A 13,980-nucleotide genomic window follows, 5' to 3' on the forward strand; every position below is an offset into this window, starting at 1 on the left:
GAGTACCTGAACAGGTAGAGAACAGAGTACCTGAACAGGTAGTGAACAGAGTACCTGAACAGGTAGAGAACAGAGTACCTGAACAGTTAGTGAACAGAGTACCTGAACAGGTAGAGAACAGAGTACCTGAACAGGTAGTGAACAGAGTACCTGAACAGGTAGTGAACAGAGTACCTGAACAGGTTGTGAACAGAGTACCTGAACAGGTAGTGAACAGAGTACCTGAACAGGTAGAGAACAGAGTACCTGAACAGGTAGTGAACAGAGTACCTGAACAGGTAGTGAACAGAGTACCTGAACAGGTAGAGAACAGAGTACCTGAACAAGTAGAGAACAGAGCACCTGAACAGGTAGAGAACAGAGTACCTGAACAGGTAGAGAACAGAGTACCTGAACAGGTAGAGAACATCAGTGGTGGCCCGTCAGGGCCTGCAAAGCCTTCTCTGCTGGCCTAAACAGAATCACAAAGTTATAGCTATTTTATAATTTAATACACTACATGTATTATAATTTTTTTTCCCATTATCTTATCTTCTCATTGCACAGCTCCTGTCTTCCTCAGTTGCTCTGCTTCCAGCACAGCTTGTTTTAAGGAGAGCTGTTATCCAATCAGATTCAGCCCCTCTGTGTCTATGTAAGGAGAGAGGCTAGAGAGCCTTTGCAGTTTAAGTGAATGGGGACGATATTGTTGATGGCGTATTCTTTGACGTGCTTTTGGCACCAAGGTACCTGCTAAGTACGTCTGCATTAACGTGCGCCGTGATTGGTCAGTGGGCCAGCGCGTGACTAATTTGAAATTTAAGGAAGTTGGCAGAAGTTAGTTGGCGAAGAGTTCAAATTGAAAGATATGGAGGAAATTATAACATTATAACAGCAGCCCTGACTCTGTGAATGTGTTTCATGTTAACTGAGCGTTTTGGTGTTTGGAGCTACGCTACGCTAACCTGAGGACACCATAGCACGGCAGGACACTACGGTGCTTTTGAAAACTTTTGGAGAAACCTGAGTGGATCTACAGATCAACGAACACGTTCGCAGGGAAACGGAGCTCCCGCGGTCGACGGTCGGCGGTCGGCGGAGGTGGGATCCTGACCACCTGTCTGACTTTGTGTCTTTATGCTACAGCATCTGACAGCAGCCTGGTTCACAATTATGTGTATTGTATACGAATCACTCTGCATTATCTTTGTATGTATGAGTACTAACAGTGAATGAGAACAGCCTGGGTTCTTCCCCAACATGGTTTATAGGCTCCAGCCTGTGTGTGGCACTAATGACCCCTCATACAGCAGCGACCACCGCACTACAGCAAACACACTGTCCTGCTCTCTCTCTCTCTCTCTCTCTCTCTCTCTCTCTCTCTCTCTCTCTCCCTCCCTCTCTCTCTCTCTGTCTCTCTCTCTCTCTCCCTCCCTCTCTCTCTCTCTCTCTCCCTCCCTCTCTCTGTCTCTCTCTCTCTCTCCCTCTCTCTCCCTCTCTCTCTCCCTCTCTCTCTCTCTCTCTCTCTCTCTCTCTCTCTGTCTCTCTCTCTCTCTCTCCCTCTCTCTCTCTCTCTCTCTCTCTCTCTCTCTCTCTCCTCTCTCTCTCTCTCTCTCTCTCTCTCTCTCTCTCCCTCTCTCTCTCTCTCTCTCTCTCCCTCTCTCTCTCTCAGTGTGTCTCGTCCTCTCTGCTCGGTGGTCGGACGCTGGCTGATCTGATCTTTTTACCGGATCGATAACCGTAACCGGGATGAAGCTTCTGTGCTGCGGATCGATGGAGTATCTCCTGGTTCTCTTCTGTCTTCCAGGTGAGAACATCTTCCTCTTCTGAAGAGAGTTCCTCTCATGAGAAGAGCTCTTTGTTAAAGGAACTTGTTCATGTGCACTTTCTCAGACATGTGAAATGAAGAGTTTTTACAGATAATTTAGCATGTTGTTCATACAGAAGCTCAGCTTTAAAGTGGAACATGGCTGAAGGTGGTCAGTGATGAAGACGATGTAATAATTATAATATTATTTATTTTTATATTTATTATCATTACTATCATCATTATTATTATATAATATTAGCTAATGAACCAATAATACTGCCACTGCCATCAGAGCTGCAATTAACAGTTATTTTCACGATGAGTGCTTTTGTTTTTAAAATGCTTTTAACTATTTGTTCATCATCAAAGTAGTTGCTGTTTTTCTGTCCACCTCCGTAAACCTCACTGACGGTGTTTCATCGGTAACCTTCATTCTTTCTATTGAACACTGCAGAGGTTCAGGATTCATTGTGTCTCTGAGTGATGAGGACGTGAGGACAGGGAGGAGAGCCAAACTCTAACCGGCATGCTTTTAGTGTGATGGAATAAATAACTGACATTTAAATGAAGGGCTCTATGGACCACTTCAAATTCTGAAATCTTTATTCCCTTTAAAACTTCTGTTTAAGTGATCTGACTTTAAAAGCCTGTTGTGGCTTGTCAAATGTCAAACATGTCTAAACACCAAGACACAAAACTCCGTGAGTTGTTGGTGTCTGTAAATGTGTGACCTTCATCTTCTTCTCACCGTAACCAAACAGGTTACGACCGAGCTTCTGGAGGAGGCAACCGCTGCTGAAACGTGGTTCATTGTACACATGAGTTCATGGTCTCAATCTCTAGTTTCAAGTCTTCTTCAATACAGCATGATGTTCATTTAGTAAATGATGGTCCATTTAGAGTCACACAGACCATAAAGCAGGGGATGCTTTAGGGGCGGGGCTACACAGTGATTGACAGGTCTCTACCAGAGCGTTGTCCGGTCTGGGAGTTGTCCGTGTTCTCTTCTTACAGCTTTTACCCTTTCACAGCGTGTTTTAACGATAGCAAAGATAATTTGAACATTTTAGTTCACAAAAACAAGAAGGCTAAAGAAAAACCAAGATGGTGACGTCCTAAAACTTGACTCGACTTCTTTCTTTACAGGGTTTAAATAAATACAATAAAGTAGTCCATGAATATGAGGTATGAGTTTACAGATAATTATAATCCCTCCTCGGCTTTGTGGAGGTTGATTTATGGCATTCTGCCGGTAACACTCGTGGTCTTTGTGCGTCCTACGTTGTGCTACATTGAGCTACGTTGTGCTACGTTGTGCTACGTTGTGCTACATTGTGCTACGTTGTGCTACGTTGTGCTACATTGTGCTACGTTGTGCTACGTTGTACTACGTTGTGCTACGTTGTACTACGTTGTGCTACGTTGTGCTACGTTGAGCTACGCTGTGCTACGTTGTGCTACGTTGAGCTACGTTGTGCTACGTTGTGCTACGTTGAGCTACGTTGAGCTACGTTGTGCTACGTTGTGCTACGTTGCCACGTGCAAGTAACTATTTCTGTCACTTTTCACACGTACAAATGCAACAATATGAATGATCGCTGGCTGGTTTACTGCCGCCAGGAGACGTTGCCACAGCGTCATACCATAGACTCAGCGGCAATAATAATGATATTTACATTTTTATATCTATATTAGCTCATAGATTACGCTATAATCTAACAAATCTAAAAGCTAAATGTTTAATACGCATCTAATATCGTTCTAATACACATCATTTGTGTTCTTTCATAAAACTAAGACTGGAGAAGTGTCCATTTATTGTAAAAGAGACCAATGAGGGGTCCTGGTATGTGAATGAAAATCGAGAACCTGGTTTAGAGGACTTGTTGCTGTGACAACCAGACCTCACCGCCTCAGGTAGCCACTATAAAAAGAGAGCACTGGATGTTGTAATGTTAGTCTGAGACGGAGTGTTGTAGTGTGTGTGTGTGTGTGTGTGTGTGTGTGTGTGTGTGTGTGTGTGTGAGACGTCGGGACCATGTAGGTGGTGCTGAGCAGTGATGATGATGGATTAAAGCTGTCAATCACTGTCCATCCAGATAACAGGAGGCGTGTCTTCACAGTCAAGATCCTGTCGGCTGGGAACACTGCTCGTTTAGTCCATCAGCTCTGAATACTACAATACCCATGAGTCTCGGCCACGTGTTGCCATGAAATAGAGAGAAATTCCAAACATGACCCGGAATCCAAAATGCTAAAAGTTTTACAGCAACGTAAACTTTCACCTGCCATTAGCCGTGAACGTCTCCGGATTTTAAGGTCTGTGATTGAATGTTTCTTGCCACAATGCACCCTGGGAATCGTAGTGAAGTACTCCCCTGACCCCTTCATGTCCACAGGCTTCTTGTACCTTTGACTTTAAAAGAACCAGATATTTTCTCACTGAGTTGTTTTTGTTCACATTATCGAGGGTACTTTTAGTTATCGTCTCCTATGCACCAAAAAAAATAAAATCTGTTTGTTTGTGTTTAAATGTGGAAACACTGTGAATTCTGAGTTGTTGAGCAGATTCTTCTAAAGGAGTCTGTGATTTATTATATTTCTTTCCCTCCTGGCGACCAGTGAATGAGGCACAAAAGAAACCAAAAAATAATTTAATCAGCTCTCTTTCTATCTATTTTAAAACCACCTCTGAATGTGAATGAGATGATGTCCAGTGATGGCTGTAACACACACACACACACACACACACACACACACACACACACACACACAGCTTAGGTCATATGGACTTAACATGCTATCATCTGTTGTTTTGCATTTAGTCGTGATGCACACGATTCTGGACATCTGTGCACTTAGAGTGTATGGGCTGGCTTGGTGAAATGAAGATGATGATGATGATTGTGGTGAAGATCATGATGAATATGTGCTGCATTATGTGTGTGTGTGTGTGTGTGTGTGTGCCAGCTGGCTGCTCTCAGAGCTGTTAGCTCTCACACATAAAGTCCTCCGAGAGTTGACGCTGTCTCACAAACTGCTGACTCACGAGCTCGCCGGACCATGAAGACGTCTGAACGATGAACAGAAACAAAAGGAGGCGGAGCTTGTAGGTTGTTTTAACACCAAAACCTCCAAAATGATCCCACCTGATCCAGGCGTGTGTCAATGGATCTGTATCGGTTAAATGAATCATCGTAATGGAGATCTTTGCTTTTGTCCACTAATGACTGCGAGTCAATGTGATTCACAACACTAATTATTATGTTTTGAGCAGCACACAGAATATTCAGGTATAGCTTCTAATATCTAGCCTGATCATATAAGACTCATATTTAAGTCATCACTATGGGTTCTATGGGTCCTTCAGTGGCTCTACGTGTTTGGGAGGTTCAAGTCATCTTTTAGGGGGGTTCTATAGGTTCTTTAGGTGGTTCTATAGTTTCTTTAGGTGTTTCTCTGGGTTCTTTAGGTGGTTCTATAGTTTCTTTAGGTGTTTCTCTGGGTTCTTTAGGTGGTTCTATAGTTTCTTTAGGTGTTTCTCTGGGTTTTTTAGGTGGTTCTATAGTTTCTTTAGGTGTTTCTCTAGGTTCTTTAGGTGGTTCTATAGGTTCTTTAGGTGTTTCTCTGGGTTCTTTAGGTGGTTCTATAGGTTCTTTAGGTGGTTCTATAGTTTCTTTAGGTGTTTCTCTGGAGTCAATGTGATTCACAACACTAATTATTATGTTTTGAGCAGCACACAGAATATTCAGGTATAGCTTCTAATATCTAGCCTGATCATATAAGACTCATATTTAAGTCATCACTATGGGTTCTATGGGTCCTTCAGTGGCTCTACGTGTTTGGGAGGTTCAAGTCATCTTTTAGGGGGGTTCTATAGGTTCTTTAGGTGGTTCTATAGTTTCTTTAGGTGTTTCTCTGGGTCCTTTAGGTGGTTCTATAGTTTCTTTAGGTGTTTCTCTGGGTTTTTTAGGTGGTTCTATAGTTTCTTTAGGTGTTTCTCTAGGTCCTTTAGGTGGTTCTATAGTTTCTTTAGGTGTTTCTCTGGGTTCTTTAGGTGGTTCTATAGGTTCTTTAGGTGTTTCTCTGGGTCCTTCAGGTAGGTGGTTCTATGGGTCGTTCAGGGGGTTCTAGAGGACCTTTAGGTGGTTCTATGTGTTTGGCGGGATCAGGCTATGATGCCAGCAGTAATATGTTGTTGTCTGGTTGTGTTGTAGGCTGTGATGTGCTTTAGTACATGTTGCTTTGCTTGTCTGGAGGCTATAGGCTATAAGACGTATATGAAGACGTGTTGTTATGTGTCATATCATGTGTGCAGCATTTGAGTCCAAGACAAATCTCCTTCAGGAGACAAGTAAGTATATTGTATCTCAAGTCATCGCTGAAGTGGGTTCTAGATGTCCTTTAGGTTGTCCCTGTAGCTACTGGAGAGGTTCCAAGGCTCATTGAGGGGGTTCTAGAAGTCTTACGAGGTTCCTGTAGCCATTGATGAGGTTAGTCATTGAGGTGGTTCAAGGGGTCCTTTAGGTAGTTATTGTATTCATTAAGGAGTTATAATAATAATAATAATAATACATTTTATTTGTAAACCGCTTTAAAAGGTACTCAAAGACCCTTTACATGGTAAAAACAGAAACAATAGAAGTATTTACAATAAGATGACATCATAACAGTAAGGAACAACGTGAAAAAGAAAAACAGACATAACTGACTTTGCAGGTTAAAAGCAGATTTAAATAGATGAGTTTTAAGTGCAGTTTTAAAAGTTTTCTTTTAAAATATTCAAGTTTTCCGTGAAGAGAATGAAGGGTTCCTCAGCGTGGTTCTTGTTGAGGCAGTAGGTGGTTATAGTGGGCCTTAAAGAGATGTTAGCGGTAGTATATCTGTAGTATATTGAACACCTTTGGAAGGTTTTTGAGTGTCTTAGACAGCACTCCTCTCCACCATCAGGGGCCTTTAGTATGTTCTTGTGGCCACAGAGGAAGCTCGAGTGCTCATTAAGGATGTTCTGGGGGTCATTTCGATGGTTTTAGTCGTCCTTAAATAAGTTCTAGGGGTTCATATTTTGGATGAATGGTATTCATCTCTCCATCAGAGATCTACATGAAGCCTCAGAGCCCGTCTGTGACGAGGAACACTGAAGTCATTCCCGACAGCTTACTGAGCTTACTCTCCTCTCATTTGTCACCCGTCTGTATTTACCGTGTCAGATTAAAAGGAAACCTGGTCTGTGGTTGTGAGGATATCGTGCCTGGAAGAAGCTGTTGGACACAGAGGCAGGAAGACTGTCGTCACTGCAGCCTCATCTAACCACATGTTTGTTTGAACACGTTGCACAAAAATACTATTTGAACGCCTGTTTTAGGAAATTACTGATGAGATTGTATGTTTTTCTAGATTGACGTCTTCAGTAGGAACCAACGGGCTTGGAACTGAGAGACAGTATTACGTGATGGACTAACATGGTGCTGCTTTTGGTCCTTTAGGACTTTATGGGATTGGTTGGCAATAAAACATAGAATTAAAAAGAACGATTGTTTAGAGACACGGTTGATGGATGAACCCTTCACGTATGTGTGTAATCAGCCTTAAACAGAGCGGAGGAGGATCTGTTCTCATCATGAGACGTCTTATCAGATTCAGAGCTTCACTTCCACATTTCCATGTTTGTCCAAAGGATGTGAACACTCTGCCTCTCCACACCCGCAGCTTTGTGATATATTATGTTCTTGTTATCTGAAGGCCACTGAGCTGACCGTGCTCTTGTGTGCTTCCTTCTTTGTCCAAGGCATGTTGTTAAACCTCCACGTGAGTCTCTATTTGTTTCTTTAATGTCTCCTCTTGCAGTGTGAATCCTGCTGTTGTTGAGTGTTTGTTTGAATCATTGTGGAGTTCTTCTCTCACAGTCAAACACGGAGGATCCTACGAAGATAAACGTGGTCATTCAGAGGTCAAAAGATAATTAAGGGATTAAGACAGAAAATAAAAATACGTGTCAAATACTGGACGAACTCTAAAGAACTATCAAAAACTATTCTATCATCATTTCTTGTGTATTTGTGTATGTTCTGTTTTAAGGTTAATTTTTTACTCGTCGTCAAGAGGTGAGCTCAAGACGTGACAAATAGTTCACCGATAAAAACACCATCAACATGTTACAGGATATTAAAGCTGTGTTTCTTAATAATACATTTAATACTTGACTTTCTTTCTCTACTGGGTTTGTACAAAGACAATAAAGTAGTCCATGAATATGAGTTATGAGTTTACAGAAATTACAATTATTAGTGAAGTCTTAGTCGTTAACCGTTCATCCAGCTGTGTGTTGGCTGTTGAAGGGGTTTCACTATTTACTTATATGGTCACAGGATCACAGACGAAGCCTTGTCTGCTGCTATCAGATGAGTCCGACAGCACGTTTATCTGATATTAACACGTATTCAGACTAACGTTCTTCATCCAGAGGGTTTTTGTCCGTCTGTTTCCAGGATTCCTGAAGTCAGCAGCAGCTCCTGTCCTCCATAGTTTAGAGTCTTTTTCACGCTCTCCAGATGTGACGAGTCGCTGTCCATCATCATGTCCTGTGGGTGTCTTCATTGAGATTCATTTGATTTATTTATATGATTGTTTTCTTGTTAATCTGTTGTGCAGTGCAATGCTGTAGCACAGCTGTTCATTCACAGCAGTTTAGCTTCATAACGAGCTAATAATTCAACATTATACGCCGGTACGTCCCACGAACATGTGTTACCTACATTATGTATTTGTTTTACACTTGTTAGCTCATTTTGTTATAGTTCAGGATTTTACTGACATTTTGCTGTATGAACATTGGTCAGAGCCACAGCAGCTCGTCTCTGTCCTCCAGCATCAGCAGTCTGAGGATTTAATGGAATTATCAGCCTGCTGCTGTTCTGCAGACGTTGACGATTAATGTGTCAAACCTTAGGAGATTAGCGGGTTAATTGAACTGGGAAATGTGGTTTCCATGTGTATGTGTGATGGTATGTGTGTGTTCAGAGGGTTCTGTGGGACTGACTGAGCTGCAGGATGTGCTGCTGGAGATTTGAGACATTTCACGATTAAAAGTGAATTACTGAGAAGAGAAGAGGATTTATACACACGTACAACCTCATGACACGCAAAGCAATATGCAAATGAATCTGGTTAAAGTTTGGATTGTCACAAATAGGGCAACGTATCATTCGTGTAGTTCTTTAAAAACAAACAAAGAAATTGATTCCCATAAAGATTGAATTCTAGATCATAATTATAAATTCAAACAGTAACACGATTAACCAACAGGAACGGGAGAGAGACAGGAATCATGGGGAAACGGTTCAAATCCAAAAGGTTAATCCTCTGGGGAGCAGGAATGTGATCAGGACATCTATTAGAGATTTGAATAGTTGTTGACCAACACCGTGCAGCTGCTTGGTTTAAAAAGATAAGTGCTGAAACACCTCCGTGGTTTAACAGACGTCTCCACCTCTTCTAATGCCCCAGGATGCCTCACCGCTCACGGTCGCTACGCTCAGAAGCTGCTGAATGACTTGTTCTCCAACTACACCAGCGCTCTGCGTCCGGTGGAGGACACCGACCACATCATCAACGTCACCCTGCAGATCACTCTCTCCCAGATCATCGACATGGTAGTCACAGCCTCTCTGCCGACCCAGATGTTCACGGTATGCGTGTTCGTGCCGGTGCTGATGTGGATGTGTCCTTTTCATCAGGACGAGCGGAACCAGATCCTGACCACCTACCTGTGGATCCGCCAGGTGTGGATGGACGCCTACCTCACCTGGAAGAAGGAGGACTACGACGGCCTCGACACCATCCGCATACCGAGCAGCTACGTATGGAGGCCTGACATCGTCCTGTATAACAGGTAGGTGAGGCCACCTGCCGGCTCATCTGCCCGGCTGCAGGAAGTTGGCAGAAGAGCAGACTGACTATTGTATTTGTGTTGGTTTGTTTCTGTACGTCTGGTTTATGCTCTGAGATGCTTGTTTAAAGGAGATGCACTCATGACTTCTGGTGACTTCCTCCTCTCTTCCTCCACGTTCTCCCCCACAGTGCAGACGACGAGTTCTCCAGCTCCATGGAGACCAACGTGGTTCTCCGTAACGATGGCCAGGTCATGTGGGACCAGCCGGCCATCACCAAAAGCTCCTGCTCCGTGGATGTGGCCTTCTTTCCCTTTGACTTGCAGCAGTGTCACCTAACCTTTGGATCCTGGACTCACAACGGCAACCAGATGGACTTGTTCAATGCCTTGGACAGCGCCGACCTGGCCGACTTTGTCCCCAACGTGGAGTGGGAGGTGAGCGGTGACCTGGTTCATGTGCTCAAAGCGAGACCTCGTTCCTGAATGTAAATGTAATTATTTTTATATCCAGGTTCTGGGCATGCCAGCTAAGAAGAACGTCATCCTGTACGGTTGCTGTTCAGATCCGTACCCAGACATCACCTTCAGCCTCCATCTGAAGAGACGTTCCTCCTTCTACATCTTCAACCTCCTCATCCCCTGCATGATGATCTCCTTCCTGGCTCCGCTGGGCTTCTACCTGCCGGCTGACTCTGGTGAAAAGGTTTCTCTTGGTGTCACGGTGCTCCTGGCCCTCACTGTGTTCCAGTTGTTGGTGGCAGAGAGCATGCCGCCCTCCGAGAGCGTACCACTGATAGGTGAGAGAACTCAGAATGATTTCTAGGTGTTGTTAAGCCGTGTCCACCAACGCGTCTTTCACAGCTGAAAACACTTGGCACTCCTCATTGCTTCAGAGCGCTTTGGAACATTGTTCAGCTGAGACGCTTTGGTTGCGTCTGGTTGCTGTGATGTAAAAGTGTTGCACACGGTAGAGGACTTGCTCAAAATGAAGCTCATAGGGAGGAGGGAGGGCGGACCAGCCGGTCTGTGTGCTTTCATGGGTTTAGATTTGTGGTATTTGTCCCGCCTCTTCTCCACTGTGATTGGACGACTGGGTAACAAGTGACAGTGACGAGGGCAGTGTTTCATCCAAAGTTGAAAAATGTTTCAACTCTCAAAGACCAGAATGCGCAACGTTCACTGCAGTACAGATGCTCAGCGCCTCGTATATATTAATTAATATATAATATGAAGAAAGATATTTTCATGGGGTTTGAAAGTCCAGCCGGTGGTCCTGATGCTGGTAATACATGTGAGAGACACTGTGATGAGCAAAGAGCCGGACACAGAGACGTGAAGGCCATCATCGTGAACTAGTTCTAGATTTGTCAGACTCCTGACTATTGTTAGGTTTTAACTCTGACAACTTGTTCCTCTCATTGATGGATGGATGCACACTAAGAGCTTTCATGTGGTACTCCACTCTTGGCAAACAGGAAAAGCTGACTAAAGATCAACACATTCTCTTCTAAACCAGTCAGCAAAGGCAGGCGATGGGGAAGTGTTCCCAAGGTACGGATATCATCCTGAGAGGCAAAGCAAGTATGCAGCAACACATCACACGCACTGTGTGTGTGACAGCATCCTGCATCCTGTCAAACTGGTACAACCGCTTCCACTTATGTTCTAAATCTAATTTTAATATTGTAGCAAATGTTATTCTGAAAGAGAAAAACTCAGTTAGAACTCTGAGCTTCACCGTAGTGATGACAGTATGACATCGTTCCAGGCTTGGTTAGGGAGGGTCTGACCTATAGACACAAACATTAACCTAGTTTTATATATGTATATATTATGAGCTGCTAAAGGTTAAGATTACAAAAGAAAGAAAAGAAAAAAGACAGAAGTATAGCAAGTAACCCCAGAGTGACCACACACACACTGGCCAGAGTGAATTCAGGTGGTGCCAAAGGTTTGTCAACACATTTAATTATTATATGAATTAACTTCTGAAAGAAGAATGAATTCTAAATGAATGTTGTAGATGTTGAGATAGTTTACTGTTGTACAGGAGCAGAACGTTGCAGATCTTCCATTGTTCTGAGTCTTTTTGTTTGTAAACAATAAAGTGAATGGACAGGAAGCATTGTGACAGTTTGAGGCCTGGCAGTAAACTCCCTGTTTATGTTCATGTACCGGAGGAGGCCTGCAGCTCCAGGAGTTTAAAATGCAGCATTCATGGCTCAGGAATCAATGATCTCAAAGCTCAACCTTCAAGTCTCAATGGTGCCAGCAGCAGTTTGTTAGTTAAATCCTGACAGCTGGTTGAGCTATTTCTCACTAAAGAGGTACAAAGAGTTCAACTGCATCATGAACTTAGACTGCACTACTCACAGAAACACGCGCTGTTAGACTTGAAGGAGCAAACGTGTGTTTTTGCATCTACACTATTTGATCATTTGCTATTTTTAAAGTTAATTACAAGATTGGAAGCATTTTGTTCGTCTCTCAACGGCTCTCAACCACAGACTGTGTATAAGAAGTGGACGTAGCCATGGTGACGTCACCCGTTGGTTTGTGGACCGATGTCATGAAGCCTCGAGCTCGGCGATCTGGCCGTCGCCATCTTTGATTTTGGCCTTCGCCATGTTGACCTTTTGCAACCGGTGACCGGACGTTACCATATTTGGACTGAATCAAGAGAGAAGTAGAGACTTCTATAGAACCAGAGGAGTCGCCCCCTGGTGGCCACTAGAGAGAATGCAGCTTTAACACGTGAAGCTCTGACTTCACTCGGCAGAACCGGAGGATGCCGCCTGGTCTCAACATGGCAACAACTGGGAATAATATATATGAATTATTGATTAATGAAAATGAAAATCAAAAGATTAATCGATTAGCAAAATAGTTTGTAGTTGCCGCCCTTGTGATTTTTCTTCATGATATTTAGTATAACTATGTCAACAACAACAAAGTCAGCCTGGGTCAAAGGCACTCTTCTTTAAACGGAGACTTTCCTAATTAGCAAAGAGATTGCATTGACGGAGACTTTAATCATTTAACTGTACGTGGATTTTGAACTCTAAATGATCTTCAATTTCCTTTTTCAACAGGAAAGTACTACATCGCCACCATGACAATGGTCACTGCATCAACAGCGCTCACCATCTTCATCATGAACATCCACCACTGCGGCCCCGAGGCTCGTCCCGTCCCGAAATGGGCCGAGCGCTTCATCCTCAACTACCTCGCCCGCATCTGTTTTGTCTACGAGGCCGGTGAGAACTGCCTCGGCAGGACCACGTCCAGGAAACGGCCTCTGTCGCAGGAGGAGTCGGACGCCCTGTCGGCCAACGGCCGCAACGCCAAAGGAACGAGCTGGGAGGTGAACGGGCAGGTGTGGGCCGGGAGGCTGGAGGAGGAGGAGAACGAGGCCGGGGAGTCTCTGAAGCTGGGGCGGGACTTGACCACCCAGACGGAATGGAAAGAGGATCTGTTTGTGAGCGTTGACCACTCGGAGGAGGAAGGAGCTGCTGGAGGACATGAGGGGGAGCGGGAGGAGTCAAACAGTGCCTGTGGAGGAGGAGGAGGAGGAGGAGGAGGAGGAGGAGAGCATGTCGAGGAAAAGAAAGGCGTGGGAGGTGAAGGCGGAGCCGGGGAGAACAGGAGGGAGATCTTGGTGAAGACCCTTTGTGTTTGTCAGCACCAGGGACTGCGCAGGAACGTTGAGTACATTGCCAACTCGTACCAGGACCAGCGAGCCGCCCAGCTGCGCATTGGGGAGTGGAGGAAGGTCGCCAAGGTCATGGATCGCTTCTTCATGTGGCTCTTCTTCATCATGGTCTTCCTCATGAGCATCCTTATCCTGGGAAAAGCCGTCTGATGGAGATCCGGCTTCGAAAGATCCACCGATAAAATTATTTGATTCTTCATTTTTTTCGAAAACAAGTGAACAATGTTGGTTTAAATTGTAATGAATTTCAGGCGGTTATAGTTAAAGGTTTAATCTACGACGTTTACACAGACAGAGGCAGATACATCCGAGTCTGTGCGGGTAAAGTGATCAACAGATAATTCCAAATGCTCTGAAAGCATCTCATCAAACAGCACGATCTCTGTTTACAGAACACACGGATCATCAGCGGTGGACCGATCAGATCACACCACTACGGCCACACTGCATCAACCCTCCAGGAAACCAGACATGTGGTCACCTAAGATCAGCTCATCCCGGCTACTGAAGCCAGACGACTTCCTCTGTCTGGACCCCGAACACAACTCGTAACATGTTCCAAGAAAGGTTGGGATTACCCGTAGTCAT

General features: G+C 44.2%; 1 protein-coding gene across 1 annotated transcript; it reads left to right on the forward strand.

Moving 5' to 3' along the window:
- Positions 1-1,728: 1,728 nt before the first annotated feature.
- LOC306704899 (neuronal acetylcholine receptor subunit alpha-10) lies at positions 1,729-13,542 on the forward strand (the record flags this gene model as incomplete). Its single annotated transcript, XM_079171500.1, has 6 exons — positions 1,729-1,786; positions 9,296-9,441; positions 9,526-9,680; positions 9,869-10,115; positions 10,192-10,477; positions 12,773-13,542. The coding sequence occupies 6 exons, from the start codon at positions 1,729-1,731 to the stop codon at positions 13,540-13,542; spliced, it is 1,662 nt and encodes a 553-aa protein (XP_079027626.1).
- Positions 13,543-13,980: the final 438 nt, after the last annotated feature.

Source organism: Pholis gunnellus (genome assembly GCF_910591455.1).
Source record: "Pholis gunnellus genome assembly, chromosome: 13".
NCBI classification, from domain to species: domain Eukaryota; kingdom Metazoa; phylum Chordata; class Actinopteri; order Perciformes; family Pholidae; genus Pholis; species Pholis gunnellus.